Source organism: Sinocyclocheilus rhinocerous, unplaced genomic scaffold (assembly GCF_001515625.1).
Source record: "Sinocyclocheilus rhinocerous isolate Xijiao unplaced genomic scaffold, SAMN03320098_v1.1 scaffold562, whole genome shotgun sequence".
Taxonomy (NCBI): Eukaryota; Metazoa; Chordata; class Actinopteri; order Cypriniformes; family Cyprinidae; genus Sinocyclocheilus; species Sinocyclocheilus rhinocerous.
In genome coordinates this window covers 618,251-643,331 of record NW_015641608.1, presented here as the reverse complement: position 1 = coordinate 643,331, position 25,081 = coordinate 618,251, and the positions used below count along the sequence as shown (strand labels likewise).

At 37.2% G+C, this 25,081-nt stretch overlaps 1 protein-coding gene across 1 annotated transcript in view; it reads left to right on the top strand.

The window, feature by feature from the left end:
• The first annotated feature begins 1,617 nt into the window (after nucleotides 1–1,617).
• Nucleotides 1,618–25,081, top strand: part of LOC107755211 (disheveled-associated activator of morphogenesis 1-like) — a 57,709-nt gene continuing 34,245 nt past the window's right edge. Inside the window, exons 1-3 of the mRNA XM_016571929.1 lie at nucleotides 1,618–1,880; nucleotides 17,156–17,428; nucleotides 23,983–24,072. Coding sequence (XP_016427415.1) covers nucleotides 17,246–17,428; nucleotides 23,983–24,072 — 273 coding nt within the window. The 5' untranslated portion in view covers nucleotides 1,618–1,880; nucleotides 17,156–17,245. The remainder of the gene's footprint in view (nucleotides 1,881–17,155; nucleotides 17,429–23,982; nucleotides 24,073–25,081) is intronic.

The window sequence follows — 25,081 nt, the reverse complement described above, 5'->3', positions numbered from 1 at the left end:
CGTCCCTCCTCCTTTTTATCCTTCCGGAGCTCCTCCGTGAGACTCGAGACCGGTGAGTGGTGCAGGTGTCGCTCATTATCAATTACTCCACCGGCCTCGCTCCGTTCCAACGGCTCTCGGCCCCGCCCCTCTCGTCACACATAGTACACGTCATTTTCTTTCCGAACATGGTATTGGGATGCGGCGGATTGTGGGGGGTATGGGGTGGGTCACGATGCCGGCTCAACATTGTGATGTCTATCAGCCATAGGTGATGGATGATGGCATTGTCTATTGGCCCAACCCTAATCCTGGCTCTTCCAAGCTTGTGAAGCACTAAAAAGCGATCGTGCATTCAAAAGCAGTTTCAATGCCAGGCATAATATAGCGGCTCCCTGATGTCCGCAATTTATATACAGTACAATTACCCAATGATATAACTGCGAGAGAAAGTAGGTATTTGTGTAAGAAAAATATCCATATTTACAACTTTATAAACTATAATCTCTAGCTGTGCCTACGTCCTATATCATCCGTTGCAACACCACTTTCTCATGAATGCGCATACGATAGTTAGTGGAGATTACGGTTTATAAAGTTTTAAATATGGATATTATTCTTACACAAATGCATCAACTCGCTTTAGAAGGCCTTTATTAACTCCCCAGAGCTGTGTGGGGCAATTTTTATGATGGATGGATGCACTTGTTTGGGCTTCAAAATCTCAACAGCCATTCACTGCCTTATAAAGCTTGGAAGAGCCAAGACATTTTTTTAACCCTTTCACTGGTGAGTTTAAAATATTCTAGCTGTCCCCCCAGAGTGAGTTTTTTAGGCGACCGTTATTTTAGAACGTTTCCCCTTATTGTTTCCATGGCGACGCGTCATGCTTGTCACGTGACACACCGCGGCGACAATAACACTGTGTGACAGATGGATCGCCAGATAATGCGCCAAAGCACAGTTTGAATTTGGCAGTTATGTGACGTCACCGAACGTTCTAAATCCCATATGTGGGACCGTACTCCCAGGGGCACAGAAATAAAAATCCCATATGTGGGACCGTACCGCTCAAAGGGTTAATATCACTCTGACTGTATTTGTCTGAAAGAAGAAAGTCATATACAACTAGGATGGATTGAAGGTGAGTAAATCATACAGAAGTTTTCATTTTTGGATGTACTATCCCTTTAAGAGGCCCTCAACATATGCACACACAAACATACACGTTTACTTTGGTTTACTTTGGTAAACATGGGGACATTCCATAGATTCTATTATTTTTGTATACAGCTAGCTATAAAATCTAACCTTAACAGAAAATTTTCTGCATTTTTAGAGAAAAAAAAAAGCTACACATTTTAAATTTTTTATAAATGAGGATATTCCAAAAGGTTTTGTCAGATATAGCTCACTTCTAGGTACAAAATATGGTGCTCACACGCACACACACAGTGAACACATACCTGGGTTGTCCATTTCACAGCCCTTCTCTAAACAAACTGTAAACAGTACTGCAGCAGAACGCAAGGAGAGAGAGAAAGCAGGGAAAGAAGTGAAGAGCAGTGGGCGGAGTCTAACTCTGCCTGTATCCTATGAGAGACCTGGGTGTTGAAAAGAGGTGTGGCTTGTCGATTTGTATGAGATGGTCTGTTGAACAGCAGGGAGACGCTGCATGTGTTTACCGGTCAGCCGATGAGGATCGTTCACGCCGGCTCTCGAATATGGAAGCGTTCGGGGACTGATCTACGGCACATTTATGTTCAGAATGACTGAAGTGACATCCTTGAATTTACATTCTTCTCAAGGCTTTTAGAGAAGATCCTTTTGGCTTCTGGAGCCAGTCTTGTTTCCTCTTGAGGGATGTAACATTAAACGGACCGTAAGCAAAGGCATAAAGGGTAAGTTAACACAAGCAGAGGTTTTTCCATCTCATGACAGTCTGAATGAACGTTTGCGGTGCATTTTTCCTGTGTTGTTCTTTAGCTGTGACGGAACGGCAGCTGAGCTGTTTTAATAGCTCGTAAAGCCTTGAAGGGCAGGTGTGCGTTCTCTCACTGAGCGTTGTGGACGTGTACGGCTCTGCAGTGTGTCCGCTGAGGTGACAAGACATGCGGCTCTCCTTTAATCATCCGAATTATGCATACAAATATAAAATGAGAGTATTAAACGCGTCGCAGGCATCCATTTTAATATGACTGGACTGGGTGAGCGGAGATCACCTTGAAAGCAAACTGCTTTCACAAATTGACGAGTCTTTCCTTGCTGTATTCCTTATCTTGAGCATTTTTTTGGTTGCATTCATCGTCATGGGATGTGCTTAAAGGAGAACAAGTTGTTTGGTTGCTTAACTCCAGCATGAGTGATTATTTTCACGGTATCTTTCATACTATGAGCTGTCATATTGAGATTGAGTTTATGGTCTTTCGGTTAAAAATGTTGCTGTCACATCTGTTTCAAGCGCTACCCCACCCTCAGAGGTATCTGGGTTAAGATTGAGGCAGTTGTGGGTTCAAAGCAGTAGCTTCTGAAGCTTTATCTCTCTCTTGTCCTCTATTTTACCTTTTTATTCTTTGATATGTTGCTGTCTTTCAGCTGTAGATGGTGTCGTTCATAATTAATGTAAATATTCGGGCTGATATCAAGGGAGAATTCTGCTGACCTATCAAATGTCTCATAGGCTAATTGATAATTTAAATATTAAATTCGTTTTTTAATAAGAGGGTGTGGCTCACCTTCTGGATTGCAGGATTTAATTTAGCTGTCAGATTCTCATTTCACATGGTCATCTAAACATTGTTAGACAGAAGTCATCAAAAACGCAAGTTAATTATTATTATTTTACTGTGGTTGTCCTTGGATTAGTGCAAAAAAAGAGGGTTGAATGCCGGCCGACGATACAGGTGCTGGTTGCTATGGCAACACCAGGGCAAGGGAGGGACTGATAGCATCCTCAATGCAACGATTTTGCTACACTTTTGCCATGTAATGCTTTCACATCACTGAATTTATATGTTTTGTCTGTGTTGTGTTATATTTATGTCTAAAGTGTATAGTGCAATTTTAAATGATTTAGTTTATGTGAATGGAGAAAGATGGATAATATGTAAAGTGTATAAAACCTATTTTCTCACCATAATAACTCATTATCCTTTGTGCTTCAGCAAAATTGCCATTTCGTGAGGATGTCTCTAGCCTCGGGGGAAGTATAGGATCAAGTTAGTATTCGCAGTGGTCAAAGAAGTCAGCGAGCCGCCATACTGTGTCAGGTGTCATTTCCTGTCAGTCGGGGTCTCAGAGTTCACGATATCTCTCCACTGAACTCCTTCCATCTTTTATCCACGGCCAACACAACTCTTGTGGCCCCCAGGCCGAGGCAAGTTCAGACTGCCATCTGCAAGCATGCCTGCTGCATTTGAGCTAAATGTGGGCTACATTGACTCATTATTTCAGGGCTTTAGCTGTGTAAAACAGAAGAGTGCATTAAAAAGTAAAATCTGGCCTATGCAGATAATCTACACCATTTCTAATTTTAATTTTAGTTTTTCATCTAATATTTATTTTATAAATATGTTTTATCTAATATTTTATATTTTATTTTGTCAGCTTAATTGTAATTACATAAAATGATTTTAATAGTTTTAGTTTTAGTTAACAGTAACAACACTGCCAATAACTCATAAGTGGCCGATATTAAAATTGTATTCTATTTTGTCTTAATAAATAAAAAATACAACAGTAAAAACTAAAACAAATTGTTTTAAAGTGAAAATTAGGCATCACAACCATTTTAATGTATAGTATGACAAAAGCATAAATATTTTGACATTTGCTAATGATTACATTGTGCAGAGTTATTTAATTATTAGGGGTTTTAACAATTAACTTCAGGTGAACATTAGTGACAGCAAAGGTAATCTAAATTGTTAAAATGAGAAATGTATACATTTAGAATATAATTGATCCAAAAACAATAATTAAAAGAAAAAGTCTAATATTGACCAATAACCAATATTGTGCATCCTTATGAAAACATCTACATTTAAAATAACATGATCTAGATAGTTATTTGAGTTTAGCTGGTTGTACTGGGGGATAGGGTTGGGTTTGTGTCAGGACCAGGCTAGGATAATGAGCCCCTGATAAAATGATCACCATTCTGTTAAACCCAGTTTGGCCTGGCCTCTCAGATGGGAGTGTCAGTGTGGAGAGGAATGCTCATGCTTTTGACTGTTGTGTGTGTGTGTGTGTGTGTGTGTGTGTCTGTGCTTGTGTATGCAGTTTGTGCAAGTGTCGAGAGGGGGGATGGTGGTCTCATTGTCTGCAGAACATGTTTGACAGGCTGTCTGCAAGGGGGAGCAGCTATTCAAACCTCTTCATCTTCTCCTCCTGTTTTTCCTTTAAATTCCCCGACAGGAGAGAGTGTGGAATCTGAACCCCAGCTTTGGTGTGTGTGTGTGTGTGTGTGTGTGTCTGTGCTTGTGTATGCAGTTTGTGCAAGTGTCGAGAGGGGGGATGGTGGTCTCATTGTCTGCAGAACATGTTTGACAGGCTGTCTGCAAGGGGGAGCAGCTATTCAAACCTCTTCATCTTCTCCTCCTGTTTTTCCTTTAAATTCCCCCTGACAGGAGGGAGTGTGGAATCTGAACCCCAGCTTTGGGTTCACGTCATAGGAATCCCTGCCTGGCCCGTGCCGTGAAGCTCACTGTGGTCTTCCATCCAGATACTGTGTTCCTTAAAACATGAGGGGGAGACCTAGCTGTTAGCTTGATAGCTACCACCACCCTCATGATTAATGAAGGGCTTTTCTCACAATCGTAGTGTTACTCAACACCTCTTTTGAAAGCTTCAGTCTATATCTCACTCTCCAGGTCTACGAGTCCTCATGCTGGGAAGCACTCAATGGTTCCCCAGTGCTCCTCTCCACAATGTTGATTTAAGAAGCTATTTTAAGTGCAAGCATTATGAACTTATCGGTGTGTGAAATGTGTGCTGGCCCCGTCCCAAATGACACACTTGATGTGGAGTGGCCTTGTGGTCTTTGCTTCTGCGCATTCATGAAATCCACAAGACCGTAGACTGTCCTATTTGTCATGTTAGGTTTGAGAAGGGTGCTCTTTTTAAACCTTTTGTTAACCTTTATGGACTTCATAGTGGAATATTACCCCAACAATCCTTGCGAAGGACAGTGACAATAAAAGCAAGTTTTATCAACCAGGCATCAAGTGTAGACTTAGAGGACAGTAAGGGGTTGACACTGTCATTTGGGACATGTCCATTATTTCTCGATTTCTAGGCAAGGATTGACCCCTTTATGCTATTTGAGAGTTTTGTTCTAGTATCAGTATTGATCAACCTTAAGAGCTGATTTTGCCAACCAGGCGTCAAGTGTAGACTTGGAAAATGGCGAGGGCTAATGTTGTCATTTGGAACACGTCCATTATTTTTTTATTTCTATTGTAGGTTTGACACCTTTACATTTAATTGAAAGTTTTGTTCTTGTATCAGTTGTTATTGACCATAAAAGCTGAGTTTATCAACCAGGCATCAAGTGTAGACTTGGAGGACAGCGAGGGGTTGACGTTGTCATTTGGGACACATCCATATTTCTTGATTTCTTGGCTAGATTTGACCCCTTTTCTTTTACTTGATTTTTATTTTTGTATGGGTATTTATTGACTATAAAAGCTGGTTTCATCAACTAGGTATCAAGTGTAGACTTGGAAAATGGCGAGGGCTAATGTTGTCAGTTGGGACATGTCCATTATTTTTACATTTATATTGTAGGTTTGACCCCTTTTCGTTTAATTGGAAGTTTTGTTCTGGTATCAGTTGTTATTGATCTTCGTGGATGGCGAGGGGTTGACGTTGTCATTTGGGACACATCCATATTTCTTGATTTCTAGGCTTAGATTGGACCCCTTTTCCTTTAATTTGAGTTTTATTTTTGTATCAGTATTTATTGACTATAAAAATTGGTTTCATCAACTAGGCATTAAGTGTAGACTTGGAAGATGGCGAGGGATAATGTAATTTGGTATACGTCTGTTTTTGTAATTGATGTTGCCACAAAATTGAGCAGAGGATAACCTTTATGCAAACAATGAATGCAACAACTATCAATGGGAATGAGAGAGAAATCGAGTAGGAATGTGACTCAGCGACTCTGTGACCTTTGTGAATTAATCACTGTCAGTGTAAACACTTTTTGGTTGTAGAATTGCATTAATTTTAAATGTTTCAGACAAGTGAAATGGCGTGCTTGCAGCCATAAAACAGATTAACACATGGCCTGTACATGTGTAGTAAAAAGCCGCTACCCCTGAATGCCCTGTTGTCAGCTTTCTGAGAGAAAATCTGATTTGGCAGTCACTCCCAGAACGGTCCCAGGGCACTGCGTTAAAATGACATTTGCACCCCAGAAACGCTCTTGTTGACTCTACGTTGGATACACTCATGTACAGAATCCAAGCAACCAATAATAAGCATAGACCACTGAGTTATTTTGTTACATTTTATTTTATTAAAAGAGATGTAAATTGTGGAAGACACTGTTGACTAGGGATTGAACTTATTCAACTTTAACTGCCGCTGTGTCAGTGAAGCAGTTGTGTGAGTCTGTATTTGATTTTATTTTTTATAATTTAACTGTAAATTATGACAGACACTGTTGGAGTAGGGATTGCAAGAGCTTGCATTGTGGCAGTTTTGGCAGTGTGTAGTTAATATTTACTAGTGCTGTTTTATTTTATTTTATTTTATAAAAACAGAACTGTAAATTGTTGCAGACACTGTCTAGAGATTATAAGAGCTTATTCTGATTTAACTGGATTTTCAGTGTTATCGTTGAATATGGAGTGCACTTTGGATGGGTTAAATGCAGAGCACTAATTTCTAGTATGGATCACCATACTTGGCCACATGTCACTTCACTCACTTACTTCACTAACTTACATCATTAAAAACGTCTACGACTCAAGCTTCATATCGATCTCGACTTCGTTTTTCATTTACATAACTCCTGGCATAAATTAAGAAATGATTGTAACTGTTAAGTTTTTAAAAAAATGAAGCTTGAGTCGCGTTGCAAATAAATTAGTAGATATGGCCATGGAAAATATGTATTGCAAAATCATTGCTTTTGTGCTGTTTCATTTATATTTTGCAATTCTTTATTTTTGTTTGCAAAACTTCTTTTTTTCTGTGCTTTTTCATTTATATTTTGCAATTCTTTATTTTTGTTTGCAAAACTTTTTTTTTTCTCGCAATACTTCATTTTCTTTTGCAATTCTTTATTTTTGTTTGCAAAAAGCACTTCTTTTTTTTTCTCAATACTTTCATTTTCGTTTGCAAAACTTTATTATCGTTTGCAAAACTTTATTTTCTTTTTGCAAAACTTTATTTTCTTTTGCAAAACTTTATTATTTTGCATATATATGTGGCATTATATTGACTCCATAGTTGAAAGCTTTTCTTGGTTTGGGATGTTTCCACAGCTCTTATCATTCTTTAAGAACTAGCTAGGCCAAAAGAGGCATTCATTTCACTTGACTGTGTATGCTGCTGCTAACCTACTAATTGTGGACTACTATTAATTGCCTTTATTTAATGCTTAATGGTTTTCCTAGTACTTATACTTGAGTTAGATGAAAGACTGACTCATTGTGGGTTGAATACTCAACAGAGAACACAGCCTGATTAGTTAGTGATTTGTTTTGTTCCACAGCATAGGCCTATATTATAATAAAATGTAATTGGCTTGTATTTGATGCTTGTTAAGCAGTTTTAACCTTTTTCTGTGCTGAATCCTAAGTAATGTAATCTGGGCATCACTCCAGCCAAGTTATCCGATTAAGTGCACTTAGTTTTTGCTGAGTAGGAGCTGAGAAGAGAAATGGAAAGAGAGAAAATAGAAGGCTGAAACGGTAGGACAGAAATGGCCTTGTTTTGTACAGGCCTTCCTGATGGGGTGAGGGGTGTTCAGCCTGTCACAGGGGATAAAGTCACCACTGGTACGTCCTGACACATGGCTCTCAGTCTTTGTACTTTTTCTTTAATTTCTTTCCTATTCTGATGGCCTGACTGACTGGAAGGATGTTTATGTTTATTTCCAAACCAACACTAGACACTAAATGTCACTGTATATCTCCACCCTTTGTCTGCAGGTGTATTGTTACTATAGTTGGTTTACAATGACTTGGGTGTGTGTGACCGTCTCTTTTGCACAGAGCAGTATGTAATGAAATATGTGAACGGATACAAACAAATAAGTGGCTTATGGCACACAAACAGCACTTTCTATTCAGTAAATCTGACTGAATCCAGATGATTTAAGCTGTTTACAGCTAGATCTTGGGGTTTGGATTCTGTTTTGTGTAGATTAATTACCAACTGTATGCACATACAATTTGTAAATTAAAGAAAATAATTGTTAATGGCAAAACCGGATAATTATTCAAAAAATGTATTACAGTTCAGATTCAATGTACCAACCCAATTAGGCTATCTCTTTATTTTCTGTATGGAGCGTCTGATTCGCTGTCAGTGTTGTTGTTGCTGATTCACTTACTCACTACTTGTGCATGTGGTGCGAAACAGTCTTTGACATTGTGTTTTTCAAGGAAGATTGACTCATTCTATGACAAAAACAACAGAAGCAGTCTAACGAGTGTTGGATTCGAATGCAGACTTGAACCCAATTACCATTAGCGCCCTGAGGACACAGGAAGAGTGACAAGAGGGCGCGTGGTGAGATGGCAGTGGGGTTTAGCAGAGCTCGGCTGGCTATGTGCGGAATGTGGCCTGTCAGGACAGGCCCACGGGGAAGATAAACCCTCAGCAGGGCCAGAGGTGAAAGAGTTGAAAGATTAATGCAGTTACTGTATCAATGTGAACACCAGTGGCTTACAGTGGCGATCTACACTAAACCTCTTTGTATAAATCCCTCAACAGTACCCCTCTCCCTTTTTGTTATCACAAGTAAAAGGGTCTTAGTAACTGAAAATGCTTAGTAACTGTGCTTCCTGCTTGTACATTTTGGCCACTGAAAAGGTGTTTCCGATGATGACAAAGAAAATGATATTTGTAACATCAGTAAGTACTTCTGAAATGCTTCTACTTCCTTCTAAGGACAATGTTGTCAAGAATTAGGGAAGCTACTATGAAACTGTAAGCTTGCAAGCTATGAGCTACATGTGAAAATATAGAGCACAACAGTTTTGTTTTGGAAGTACAACTTCCATTCATTTTCTCCACTGGGTAATTGAGTCTTTAAGTCTTTAAAGACAGACCTACTGTGAGCTACAAGATCAATGGCATAGCTTTTGTTGAAGCCACCTGTCTGCACTGTTTCAACGTAGTTTTTTAATAATCATGTTCCACATCTGATTTCCTGTTAAAAAAAACTATATTACCCATGATTCTGCAGAGAAATCTCCACGAATCAGAGAACTGGGACAAGCAAATTGCACCAAAATAACTCTTTAGTGAATAATGTAGAGTCAGTCTCAAAATTACTTAAATATTTGTATATATATTCATATTTTGCAATAAAAATATAGAGACAATATATTTTATATATATGTATATAAGCAACATATTTAAATCAATAGTTTTAGATTCCTCCATTATTTTGTTTTATTTATTTATTTTTTGTCACTAGCAATGCTTCATTGAACTAGTGTTTACTCTCACCGCGCTAACACCATTAAAGGAATAGTTCACCCAAAAATGAAAATTTTGTAATTTACTCACCCTCATGTCATTCCAAACCTGTTTAAATTTAATTTATATGTTGAACACATAGATATTTTGAAAAATTTTGAAGAACCAAACAGTTGTTGGTCCCCATTGACTTTCATAGGTAGGGAAAGAAGTACTATGGAAGTCAATGGGGGACCATCAACTGTTTTATTACCAGCATTCTTCAAAATATCTTCTTTTATGTTCAACATAAGAAAGAAGCTCATACAGGTTTGGAACAACATGAGGGTGAGTAAATAAATAATGACAAAATTTTCATATTTGGGTGAACTCAACTATACCTTTAAGTACACAGTCATGTACCTTTGTCTTTTTGTGTGATTTTCAAAAAATTTTTTGTTTCAAATCAAAGTGTATGTTGTGATTTACCTCGTAGGTTGGTTTGGTTTGTGGTTTATAATGAAGACTTGTGCGCTCTATTACACTGAACAGATACAGTTACATTTGTACTAAATAAATCTACAAAACAACATTATTTATATAATCACGTCAAAAACTATTTGTCATTTTATTTGGTGAATACTTTATTTGATCCTGTTCATGTTAACAAACAAACTGATTCAAACTGCTTACCAACATTACATCTGAGCGCGAGTCAGAGAGGACCTCTTACCCTAGGTGTGTTTGCGTAGCTTTGCTACATGTTCTATAGACTGTGATAAAAAGCATTGATTTGCTTCACAAAAGTAACTTTTTCAGTACCGTGACAGTATAGCTACGCTCTTTTCAAATAGTCAAGCGGTAGTGTCGCTTTTAGCCTCTCAACGCTGGTTGTTAGAGCGGTGACATCTGTCATGAAATGTGTTTTTCTCACTCTATTACCTTCACCGGCTTCCTGTTTATCTTCTTCGGACAGGCTCATTTTTCTGGTTGTTCATTTGTCATGTTGACATTCTTTCCATTTTGTTGGAAACTTTAAACAACAGGGTTAATGTTTAAAGAACGTCGTCTCAAGGTCATTAGATTTTTATCATATTTCTTTTTGAGCTCTGTGTTTTAAGGTTACTAAATGGAAAAATTAAGAGTCAGCAGACCATTTCTGATTCTCCTGATAGTATCTGTGTTTGAAGTCTCAAATGTGTCTTAGTAAACACTTAGGACTGCTTGTTCCTGCTCATGTGTCTTCCAGCTAAGTACACCTTGCATCTCTATGGAAATAACAAGGAAGTGATTTACAGTAAACTCTTGACCCCACTGCATTTGCCTCTAATGCTGCAGGCACATACTGTACAGCCTGTATCACAGTTTAAGTCTTTTGCATCAGCAGTAATTACTTATTGCTTAATCATAATCCATCTGTAAAAGATTAAGCGGCGGCCCCTATGGCAGTCACATGGCGGAGCGGGGGTTTGTTTTTTACTTTATGCAAAGCAGTCAGGTCACATGACCGCCTCTGTTTGTTGTGTCAGCTGAATAAGAAGAAAGGAGAGATTATAATGTGTGTCAGCAAGTCATAACTCCTCTATACAATGGTTTCAGTTTGAAATCTGGCCTGTGTGAATGCAATAAAACTGAGGGAATTAAAATACCATGTTAATAAACTAAAAATAATCTCTTTCTGTTGACAGAACATAATAAACATATTTTATGCATAACACTTAGGTTGGTTTGCTTTCACTTTTGACCTCACTGCTACTTAATGATACAAATTTTAGATTAGCAAGTTTGGGCTGCCAAATGTTAAAACAGTGATGGAATCAAATATTCAATTCAATCAAATCAAATATCATTTTAGGATGTATGAGGACGAGGCATGGGACGATAACCGGTTTCAAGGTATACCGCGGTTTGGAAAAGTCACGGTTTCTAAACCACTAATATTTTCCGTTATACCGTTCATGCGGTATGCGCAGTTTTTTTTTACGTGTCGTCAAAGACGGAGAGTGCAGGACTCCCTCAGTTGTGTGCAGCCAAGAGCATAACGAGTCACACGACCCCTCCCCCTCAGCCCCTCCGGTTGGTGCGAGCAGTCAGTGAGAGTCACCTGTGTGTAGGATGGCCGAAGGAGATGAATCCCTGGAACTTTTTCCCCCGTCGAAAAAGACGAAGTCTTGTCGTATGGGAATTTTTCGGGTAACGTAGACTAACCATGTTCCGTACACAACGATGTTCCGTACAGATGACGTTTCAGCGCCGATCGCTAAATAAATACTTCCAAGTCAAACATAAACTATATATCTGTGTCATCTTCGGTTTTCTCCCTCTTTCACCCCCGATCAAGACAGAGACCCACATGCCGTTTGTTTCAGTGTTGAAATAAATATTATTTGGCTTGCTACAGAGGCAGATCATGGCTAATTAACTAGCTAACGTCAACTAGTTTCCCTCATACCGGCCCATGCCTAATGAGGACAGGTTATAGCCTCTAGGTTACATGCTTAGTGAAATGTTTTGTGGTTTAGTTCTGTGTTTATAGTAATCTAGCATAAAAAGCATACAAGTTCTCTGCTTGTTTCTGTCAGTTTTATTAATGGTTTGTGACTTTGCCAAGAAATAATCTTGCAATAAACATTTCTTAAGTAGTATTTTTGTCTTCTTTTCCAGTAAAACATCTAAATAAAAATGCACTCATATTTAGTGCTGGGCGGTATGACCAAAAATTTATATCACGGTATTTTTCAAAATTATACCGGTTTCACGGTACATGACGGTAATTTTTTTTCATGCATGACCGGGTGTTAACCATATTTTCTACTGATTGAGAGAGGAAATACTGCAGTATATTGACTTAGAATGCCCTATTTTACTGTCACGATGAGTGAATATTGTCATAAATACCACACTAAATAGTGACTAAACACGACCCCTTTTAATACATGTTAACCAGGAGTCACTCTCATTTATAATCGCGGCATCGTCTGATAAAATCAGGTCAGTGTGGATATTGTGGATGAGTTCTTCTGTGTCATCACGTTCTTTTAGTTCTACAGCTTCAGTTTCGGAACTTTCATGCTTAGTAACACATACAGCTGTTCCCTCACCACAGTGCAACCCCCCGTTCAAACAGTGTCGCGTTCCGAACGTTGTTTAAGCGACATACACCGGTATTGCGGTATTTTAAAAATTCATATCATAACAAAAATAAACACCGGTATTCGGTATGAACCGGTATACCGCCCAGCACTACTCATATTCATGCCATATTCTCAGAAAATAAGCCTTATACACTACAAATGTTTAGCAGGTTAATTGATCTTTTTACTCCAATACAAAACAGAAATATTTATTTTTAATATATAGTGTATTTTTTAAACCAAAGGATATGTTTATTTAAATTATGTGTGACCGATTGACTCTGTAAAAAGACACTTGTATTTGTGCTTGTGTCTGATGACAGTGAGAATGTCAGACTTTGTAACAGTTGTTTATTCCACTTTGGTGAAAATGGAGGTAATTTGTATGTGCAATAAATCCTCATTCATTTCATCATCTCTTACTGTTGCAGTTCCAGCCATAACCACCTTCCTTTGGTTAGGGCCACTTGCAACACAGCTCTCCAAACACCATTTTGAAATAAACCACAGCACAGATTTCCAAAAACTGGTCAAGACACTGAAAAAAACCCCCAAAGACAGACTGGATTGGCCATATGTGACGCAAAAGTCCAAAATCCACCCAGTCCATGTTAACTTACAGTAAACATTGACCCTCTGGGTTTTGGCACAGAGTGGATTTTCAAAAGGAAAGTTGGAGATTTTACAGATTTTGGAGATTTAAAAAATCTTAATCTGACAGAAAATCCCGTTTTCCAGTAAAAGTATAATTTTTTCATAATATTGAAATAATTTTAATAAAAACAATTAAATGTAAAAATATTTCATAATCTATTTTTAATTTATAATTTTTTAGTAATATCTTGATGATTTTTAAAACTTGAGAAGTAAAAAAGCAATAAACAAAATGTGTTTTGCCATCCCACTGCCGGCGGTACTCACAACCGTATGTGACTGTTATGCCAACAGGCTCAGCCCTAGCCCTGTGGCTCACCAGTTTCCAACTTTCACTATCTGTCCTCTACTTTCTGACTTAAACTATCTTGTTGAACTCAACCAGGCGGTAAAGACGGCGGTAAAAAAAAAAAAAAAAGCAAAAAAAAAAAAAAAAAAGAAGCGTAACCCTCATTATTTCTGCATAAAATAAGAGAAAAAATGTAAATGGTAAAGTTAATATTAAAAAATAATATTAAGAAAATAATTAATTAATCAACTTATGTTAACTGATGTTTAAATATTTTTACTGTAAAAAAATAAAAAAATTTGTGTGTGAACCAACTGGCATTCCTGGTATCAGAGACACTGATTACTCACAAGTCAAACTGTCTTGATGCTAACCTTATGGTCTAATGCTGTTAAAGGTTATTTTATTATCAGCTTAGAGTCAGCCAGAGGTTAGGCAGAGAATCTGAGCGAGTGTTGTTGGAGTTTCCTCACTGTAGGGCCACAGGTCTCTGCCACAGGGCACATGTATTGATATCGCACCACAGATAGGAAGGAATGCGTGGCAGCTCGTGATCTTTCGTGGACTGAGGGATGATCTCAGAGTTCACCCAACCAGATCGCTCCTGTCGGTATGCAGGATGTCAGTAAGTGCAACCAGACGCTGACTGCTGGGTGAGGCGAGTAACGGCTCAGCTGGATTAGTAATATGTTGATGGGGTCGGTAAGATTGAAAAGAAGTCTCTTGTGCTCACCAAGGCTGCAAAATCGATTTGTTTTAGCTCTATAAATATCTTCACTGTCGCTTTTGAACAGTTTAATGAGTCCTTACTGTATTAATGTCGTCTTACACACAAAAATTGTACTACATCTTGCATGTTTTAGTAAAGTTTTCCTAAGGATGAAACATATTACATACAAAACCCGTTTGAAGTTTGCAGTTTCAGTTGGGACTCGACCGGCTCCAATTCCAGGGAGGGGCAGCTGGGAATTCCACTGTGGCAATGGACTGGTGGAGGGGTGTTATATTCAGCTGTACTCCAGCTGTGTGGATTTATATTGGTGTCCGACAGGCGGTGAAGGGGCATCGGTGCCAGACTCGCCCACTCAAGGGAAGACTTGGCTAGGACCGTCTACATCTCCACCTACATAGCTTTCTCTCATCCACTTTATTTTTTCTCTTAAGTTCCTCGTTCTTTATTTTTTCCTAGAATAATCCTCAATCTTCTTCTGTCACGTTTTCCCACAGTGTGTTTCTCAGTGACCTCAGGGCAGCCATCTGTGATCAGAATCATCCTCCTTGGCCCACAGGGCAAACGGTTCCTCACTTTATCGGCGCTGACATGCCTCACAGGTGTTTGCACACACCTGCACGTCTGTACACCTGTCCAAGGCAGAGAATCTTGCTGGTTTTGCAGATTCAACGTAGCGACTGTTCATTGTTCAGGCCATGTGTTGTTTGTTTGTGGTTCCACACTCAAATGCAAAGCTGTAAAGACAGCTGATGGACCTTCTGCTGCTGGGCTTGAGTGACAGATGTTTCTACACAAAGAAGTCTGTCGTACACTAATTGTTCTTACAGTAGTTGTTCATATTGCATTTTTGGAAAGTATGAACATAAAAGGCTAGTCTTGGATTATTGGGTTTATGGCAATAATGGCAATGGCAATAGATTCAGTGTGGTTTAGATTTATTAATTTATTCAAAAACACAATAAAATAATAGTGTAACTTTTCAAACCTTTCTTTGAACATGCTTTTTATGTTCTGAATTAAAATTAGTGCTGTCAAACGTTTAAAGGGTTAGTTCACCCAAAAATGAAAATTAGCCTGTGTTTTACTCGCCCTCAAAGCATCCTAGGTGTATGTGACTTTCTTCTTTCTCAGACGAATCCAATCGGAGTTATTAAAAATTGTCCTGGCCCCTCCAAGCCTTTCAATGGGGGTAAGCGGGTGTTTGGTTGTCAGCAGTTCAGAAGACGTGAAATAAAGGGCATCCGTAATAAAACGTACCTCACACGGCTCCGGGGGGTGAATAAAGGCCTCCTGTAGCGAATCCATGCATTTTTGTAAGATAAATATCCATATTTCAAACGTAATAAACACTTTTTTCTCACTTCCGCTGACTGTGGTACGCTGAAGTCGTGCAGCCCCATTGAAAGGCTTGGAGGGGCCAGGACAATTTTTAATATAACTCCGATTGGATTCGTCTGAAAGAAGAAAGTCACATACACCTAGGATGCTTCGAGGGTGAGTAAAACACAGGCTAATTTTCATTTTTGGGTGAACTAACCTTTTAATTAAGATTAATCGCTTCCAAAATAAAGGTTTTTGTTTACGTAATATATGTGTGTGTACTATGTATTTATTATGTATATATAAATACACACACATGCACGTATATATTTAAGAGAAATGTGTTATGTTTATATACTAAATATATTTATATATAATATAAATTATATGAACATAAATATATCCATGTAAATACAGGTAAATATTTTCAAAATATATACTGTATATGTGTGTATTTTATATATACATAATAAATATACACAGTACACACACATATATTATGTAAACAAAAACTTTTATTTTGGATGCAATTAATCGTTTGACAGCACTAATTAAAATTAATTTTATTTTTTGGGGCACAAAGTCAAAAAAGTCAGGGTGATGCAACTGTCCTTATATCATAATGAGAAAAAAAACTAATTGAAAAATGAAATTCTTAAAAAGAATAATAACAATTTTATCTATGTTAAAAGTGTGTGTATGTGTGTGTGTGTAACTTTTCCTTTAAATATATATTTTAATATAGAATTATAAATCTTATTTTTTTATATTTAAGACCTTTAAGTATATTATAAATTTTTTTTGTATTATTTATTTATTATGTTTTACGAAACAATACAAAAATTGCATATCTTAAATATTGGCAGGTGTTTTTTTTTTTTATAAAGATCATTTATTTTCTTTATTGTAAACACATATATTGTGACTTATTTGTCATTGACTCAGTGAAGTGACTTAACTTGCAGTCTCCTGTTCTCTTATTTGTCATGTTTGGATTTTATAAAAGGCTTTTTATTTTTGTTTGTGGTCACTGGAACCCAGGATTTCTTTCTATTGTCCTAAATATAGATGTGGCCTAACACATGTGGATGCAAGCTGTGTTAATTTGCACAGCCTCTGTAATCCTATGTAGGGAGTGATGCATTGTGGTCCGTAGTCGCTCCTGTGATGTGGTTAGTTGGAATGAGCCAATCTGATGATTACATGCACGTTATGTGACTATTGTGGTGTTGACTAGGCCTAGGGGAGTCTTTCTGGGTTGACTTCTCGATTTAGAGTTTTAGATGAAGCAGAACTGTTAGATCATCGGGTTGTTGCCTGGACTTTATCAAGGCTGATGAAAGTCTTTGTCCTGAGAAAAGACCTCAAGTCTTTACGAAAGTTTGTTTTTTTGTTTTCTTACAGGGCTGAGTGACCCAAGCGTAGCTCTCACCTGGGGGAGGACCAGCACTCCCTCATTCCCATCATCCCTTTAGCCCCCACTCTGAAGCAGCCATGGCGCCACGGAAACGCGGGGGCGGAGGGCACGGCGTGTCCTTCTTCTTCTGCTGCTTCCAGAGCAGTGACCACCCAGAGATCACCTACCGTCTGCGGGAGGACTTCGCCCTGCAGGCCATGGAGCCGGCGCTGCCCATCCCCAGCTATGACGAGCTGGACGCCATGTTCTCAGAGCTGGTGGTAGGTGCCAACTTCTAACATTTCTGTATAGTTTTATCTCTGCTGACTTCTGTCAGATAAGACCAATGAATCTGACTTTGTTTCAGGGACAGATCTATATCGACCAGGACGATTACTCTTCCAGTATTTATCAATTATATTACATTACATTACATTACCATCGAAAAGTTTGAGGTTGGTAAAAAATTTTAAAAGCAGTGTCTTATGTTCACCAAGGCTACATTTATTTGTACAGTTTAATATACAGTTAAACAGTAATATTAGGAAATATTATTACAATTTAAGGTAACTGTTTTCTATTTGAATATATTTTAAAATATGATTAATTCCTGTGATGGCAAAGCAAAATTTTCCGTGTTACTCCAGTTTTTAGTGTCACATGATCCTTCAGAAATCATTCTAATTTCTAATTGAGAAATTGAGCTTGCTGCTCAAGAAAGATTTCTCTTTTTTCCCCAGATTCTTTGATATAGAAACCTTTGGTAACATTATATATGTTTTTACTGTCACTTTTAGACAAATTGTATGCATCCTTGCTGAATAAAAGTATTAATTTGTTAAAAAATTCTTACTGAGCCCCAACTTTTGAACAGTAGTGTGCATTTTATTTTATTTTATTTTATTTTATTTTATTTAAATATTTATTTAGTTATATATAAATATATAACATTTATATTAATACTACTACTACTAATAATAATAAAGTAAGCATTTTTACCATCACACTAGTATTTTTATGTGTTGCATGTGGAGCTAATTAACGAAGAACCAAAGCATTATTTTTCACATACTCAGTTCCTCCGTGTTTGCGTTCTAATTTAGCATAATTAAAGAGCTGTAATTGATCCATCAAACATGTTGTCTTTAATCCTTGCTTGAATAGAAATCGCAGCAGTGTGGCGTGCTGCAGACTTTGCCTCTCTCTCTCGTCTCCTCCTTCATCTCTGCCAGCTTCCACTTTGCACATCAGTGGGTTCCATTGAGTGGCCTTGTGTCTTGGACTGCACTGCAGAGTAATTGCTTGTTTTTGGTCTGACCCACACTTAACCTCCCTTTCCCTGTACTTGGGTTCGAATTGATGTACAACACAAAGCAGCAGCAGTTGCTCTCTTTTCACAGCCCTCATAGAAAGATTTCATGCTCTCAGCACGCGCCGTTCTGGCAAGTTATTGTTGAGTTGCGTAACTGGCAACCTGCTTGCTTATTCACATGTTGTTTTTCATGAAAAGTAATATTATGTTTAGTAGAAGATACCTGGGTAATTATTTGAAATACTGTAGCTGACATTTATTTAGTTTATTTAGAGGTTATTATGCATTTTTTCCTTCATGTCAGGGCTTGGCAAAGTCTTCTTAAATATTCATCATATTCAGCACACTGAGTACATTAGAATTGCAAAAATATTCTTGGAACAAAGGGGCTTTTCAGGATAAAATGAAAATAATGAGGTACATAAAGGGAGTTTACATGTGATTTAGCCATGATATGTCTTTTTTTATAGAATTAGATTAGGTATTTTGTGTTATGATTGGCCCCAGATATTACATTTGAGACTCAACCAAAATTATTGCGTTATAATCCTTTTATGGCATAGAATCCAAGTGATAGTTCACCCAAAAATTTAAATTCTGTCATTGTTTAAATTACGTGAATTCGAAAAAATATATATTTTAAAGAATGTAAGCTACTGGTTGCTCTTATCCATACACTTACAATAAATGTGGGCATAGAAGGACCATAAAAATATTGCAAAAGTGGTCCACATGATTGATGGGTCTTCAACGAGTTGAATTCCATAAGCTTATCAGTCCAAATGATTCATTCGCATATTGGACATTGCTGTTTCTCTCATGACCACACCAAAGAGAGCTAGAGTGGATGTCATTATTTTCATTGAATAATGACTAAAGTTTCTGAACATTTCTCACACAAAGTTATCATATAACTTCAGAAGACTTGCAAATGACAAATAGAAATGTTGCACATTACATTTGTGGTGTTATGTATCCTTTTTGAAGCTCCTTAGCTATGTTTCCATCAAAAGTTGTGAAGTAAAAAATTGGAATATCATATGAAACATTTGCAGATAAAGCACTGTTTCCATCTTATGTGTTCAGTAAAACAAAATAGTTGCTTCCTGGGAAACTGACGCAAACTAGAAGTAATAAATATGGAAGGCAATGTAGCTTTTCCCGCCTCAGAGTGCACAGACAAAACAATAACAAAAGCTGTCATATTATTTTGCGTTTGGAGGCATATGCCAAATGTGTGGGAAAGTAATTGTGAGAGACAATTCTGGGAGGTAATTATACAAAATAATTTTGATGACAAACTTGAATGACTAAAATAAGATTTGAAATGGTGTGCATTGAGAGATTGGTCAGCTGGTTAGTCCAGTTATCCAGTCATAGATCTGTTGAGGCAAAGTCTCATGAGAATTTTATTTATTTTTTTGCGCATCCTGGAATTAAATCTGTAAGTGTTTACCTCATGTTTATGTGCATATCTTCTTATCGGATTAAAAAAAAAGTCCATCTCAGTTAAGCACAGAAATTGTTTATGCACATTTTAAGATTTTATGCACATCTTGGCTTTTCCATTCAGCTTTTTTAAGTGATATCCCAAAATGCGCATCAAAATATGTGAATGGAAACAGCTATTGTAATTGCATGGAAAAGAGTGACAAATTTCTCCTTTTTGGATTCTGCGGGACCAAGAGGTTTGGACAGACATGAGGGTGAATAAATAATGACAGAACTTTGATTTTCAGTTGAGCTATCTTTTTAACATCTGTATAAAGCATGTAGGCATAGTTAATACTTTATACGGCTTCAATAAACCATTATAGTGTAATTAATGACTTCTTTTAAACTCTTAAACTATTTTCATTGATGTAATTCGAGAGTTATCCAACTGTATTCTCTAATAGAGTGCAAATTTATTTTAATCAAGACTTGATTTGACAGCCCAATCACTTACTGGACAGTCTACAATAGAGAGTTTATGTTCTACAGTGGACGTTTTCCTCATTATGAGTGCTGAAAGGTTTGCTCTAGTGATGTAGAGCATTGATAGATTGATGCACACGGCCCAGGCTTTAATGTTTGTTCTGCAGCTGAATGCTGGGGCTTGATGTGGCATGTTGGGTTCAGATAAGGCAAGATGTGGTTTTCTGCATGAATGGAACATCCTGGTTGTAGTCTGGCTGCTCTTGACTGTAACAAAACACTGTACGCGTATGGTCTTTATGCGTATATGCCGGGGATGTCTAGACTTTCTGCTGACTGTGCAGCTCGTTTCCGCTAAAGGCCAGGGGATTCGCAGGAAGATGAGAGATGGAAGAGACACCAGACCGGATAAGAGGAACAGCAGCTCTTCCTCTCTCTTGCATCCCTGTGGAGCATCAGGGACATCACTGTCACCAAGAACTGCCAGACAGGAAGCCATTACCAGATTTGTCAGACAGATGTAGCGCTATACATGCAGGGATTTACAGTGAGAGATGTACGCTGAGAGGCCTCTTTATTAGGTTCTGCTGCTGAAATGGGCAGGTCGATCCTTGAATGTGATCCAATTCAGTTCGTAGAGTTCACATTCAGTCAACTTTGACTGCTGAAACTGTCCTTTTCCACTATCAGGTTCTGCAGGTGTTTCATAGGATTGATATGATCAAAATCGCATGTGCTTAAATGAAACCGACACACTGAGATCTGCATTAGTGGACTGCTAGCTTTATTGAACAATGTACAGTATATTATGTTCAAAAGTTTGGGGCCATTATGATTTTCTTTTTTTGAAAGAAATTAATACTGTGCAATAAGGATCCAATAAATGATGAAATATGACAGTAAAAACTTTTATAATGTTGCAAAAAAACTTCTGTTTCGAATAAATTATATTTGAACTTTATATCCATCAATGTATTAAGGTTTCCACAGAAATATTAAGCAGCACATTTTCAACATTGATAATAATAAGAAATGCTTAATATTAAAATGATTTCTGAAGAATCATGTGACACTGAAGACTGGAGTAATGGCAGAAAATTCAGCTTTGCCATCACAGAAATAAATTATATTTTAAAGGGGTCATATGATGCGATTTCAAGTTTTCCTTTCTCTTTGGAGTGTTACAAGCCGATTGTGCATAGATAAGATCCCTGAAGTTGCAAAGACTAAAGTCTCAAAACCACTAAGCGTTTGAGAGAGGCGGGGCATATAGGACCTACAATAATGTACAGTATTTGAAAAATAATGTGTTTTTTGAACATTAAAGCATGTCAACATATTCTGTTACACCAAATACACAAAATAATGATCTTTAAAAACGCATCATATGACCCCTTTAAAATATATTCAAATAAAAAAAACAGTTATTTTAAATTTTAATAATATTCTGTAATATTACCATTTTTACTGTATTTTGATCAAATAATTGCAGCCTTAGTGAGCATAAATGACTTTCCAAAAATGCAAACCTTTGAATCATTCTACATATTTTTTTTTGCATAAGACAATTATTTTGCATAATTTTAGATATTTTAACAAATTATTTTTTAAAAATCTCAGGATTTTATATGAATCAACAGAGTGGAGTACACTATGGATACAGGAGGCTATGAGAAAAATCTTGCAGGGTCTCTAGAGGACAACAGAATGCTTTGTAAGAGGACATTAAAGAGAACATTTCTGATTGTTCACAGATCTAGTTGCATCTAAGTGAACGAGATTTCTGATATACATTGTAATATGAATATTTTTGTTTGTGTGTGTGTGTATACAAGTGGGAATTCACAGTGTTTTCATCATCAGTTCGCATGGGACTCCCATGTCGAGAGCAGCTAACAAACAAACCAGGGCTTTCTTTGTGGAAACCCACACCCACTGTGAGGACGAACCACAACACAGTGATTGTTGTGGGGAACTGCTATTTCAAGGACAAAACAAAAGGAAATTACAAGTGGCTGAGGTTTATGAGTAGGACTTTCATTGCCAAAGCCATTGATTGTGCCGTCGTCAGTCGTTCAGTGTTTACAGATGGTTTTGGGCAGAGTTCACAATGTGCTGTAATAAATTTTAGGCACTCCACAAAATGCTGAATTAGACAGAAAAAGGAAATTTACGGATTTTAACATAATCACAGATTTTTATTATAAATATTTAACTCATACTAAAAAAAGAAATGCATAAAAAACTACACTTACAATAGCTGTATTTTTATTTTTTTTCATTTAATTCCATCATATTTTTACCTAAATTCACATCTGAATTGCAGTCTTAATTAGGGATGCACCGAATGTTCGGCAACCGAAATGATTATTTCCGAATAAGCGAAAAGACCGAATAAATTGTACCGAACAATGACTAAATTGATCAAATAGCAACTAGCGCAGAGTGAGAGGTGCGCACTCTTTATTATGCAGCACACACGTCAGCAGTGTGGAAGCATTTAAACTGTCGGAGAAAGACGCAAAAATCATTACAAGCACCGACAGCGAGAGACTGTTTAGGACTGCATCGCATGTCTTCAATGAGTAGAGGAAGGGGTGATTGTTGCTGGTTACTGTATGATGATTGAAATCGCGAAATGGCCTTAAACAATTAATGTTTTAAAAGAAGTCTCTTCTCAGCAAGGCTGCTTTTAATTGTACAGTAAAAAAAAATGCATGCCTGATTCAAGAAGGGGGTCTGATGGCCAAAAATTATTATTTTACTAACTTACTAATTTTAAGTTAAATTGTGCTTTGTTGGTATAGTGTCTGCTAGAATGTTAAAAATGTTCAGTGTTAAATATTTTAAAATTGTTTTGTAATTGATTTTTTTTTTGTTGAAAAGCAAGACAAAACAGTAAAAAGCACAATTTGGCTTTTTAATTTATGCAATGGTGGAAAAAAATGGGCAAAATACATGGGGAAAAAAACTCAAAAAACCATATTCGGCCTTCGGCCCAGTGTTTAATTTTGTTCGGCTTCGGCCAAGATTTTTCATTTCGGTGCATCCCTAGTCTTAATTCTTTTTGCCTCTTCAATTCATATTCATTTTAAATTCAGGATTGACGCACAACCCTAGCTTTTGATTTTTAAACAAGCATTGGCATTTTCATTTGATAGGAAAAGCTGTCATTAACTGAGATATATCCACTGTAATCCATATGATTCATTTCCTTTGCGTTTTCCAATCTCAAGTCAAGTGAAGTTCAAGTAAACTTTGGTTTATTATCATTCCAGCCATATATAAGTCTACAGTGAAAAGAAATGTCATTTCACCAGGTCTGCAGTGCAAATCACCACTTTGTCTGTCTGCTATCATGGACGTTTTGTTCTCTCTCTCTGTCAATTTCCTCTGTGTCCTCTCTGCTGGAGGATTTGAGGAAGTATTTGTGGGTAAGGAGAAAGTTGAAAAAACATTCTGTGGTTTCCACATGCTGTTATCATTGGTTTGTGGGTGGATATTGACCCTGCCTCAAGGGGTTTACAGTTTGTTTTTGCCATGTCCAGGTTAAAAAATATCTAATCTTTCTTTTCTCTTTCTGTCTTTCTTTTTCTTTCATTTCAGGATGAGCTGGACCTCACAGAGAAGCACAGAGAGGCCATGTTTGCCTTACCAGCAGAAAAGAAATGGCAGATATACTGCAGCAAGAAGAAGGTTAGAACTCTCCAACATTAGGTCATTGTGTGTGTGTGTGGGTGGGTAGGTGGGTGAGTGTTTTGCCTTCTTATCTTCGGTTGAAAGTTTAGTGCACAAGATTACACTGTCATCCTGTCAGAACGGTGTTTAAACATCTCATATATCAAAGTGCTTAACATAATCACCTCTCTGTCTGAAAGAATCTGATTCTGGGTTAATGCCCCTTATCGCCACTTTCTCTGCTTTAAAATGGCTAATCTATTAAATGTTTCCATTAATCTTTTCATTAGCAAATTAAGTGTCAGCAATGATTTTAGATAACTGACATTTTAGACTTCTTAGCAGATGCTTTCAAACCAAAGCGACCTAAAACAGTGCATGCTGCTCTTTAGGATAGCCAGTTTGTTGCTGCAGAGAGAGTTTGGTAGTGTCTCAGTCAGCCTGTTTCCTTAGGCGTTACATTCGTCAGAATCTGAGAACTAAACAAATGACGATTCACAATTCTTTCTATAAAGAGATGCTACTTTCTGCTTGAGAAATGCTCTACTTTACTTGTATCTATACAAACTAAGCTTAACAAAAGCATGTTTTGTTTAGTTTTTTGCTTAGTTTAGTTTAGTTTAGTTTAGTTTAGTTTTGTTTTGTTGACCAGTAGAGCTACCACAATATAATTTTATTTTATTTTATTTAAGATAAAACTTTTTTGGGGTTTATTTTCGTTTCTTTCTATCTCAGATGTTATTTCCAAAGCCTTCTTTAAGCTGTTTTTTTATTATATGATAAATATTCTTAACAAAACAAAGTTATAACAAATCAGTTGTTTTTCTCATTTGCAGTAATAGCTGGACTTTTCATTCTGCAGTATCAAAACATAACTATGATCAACAAATACAAGATGTAGTGACAAATATTAGATCATTGGGGGCTCAGAAAACTTCCAGATGGGTCTCAAAATGACTTTTAAATAAGACAAAACATGTAAAGCAACTATAAAACAAGACATTTCTTATTTTAATTCCCACTCTGT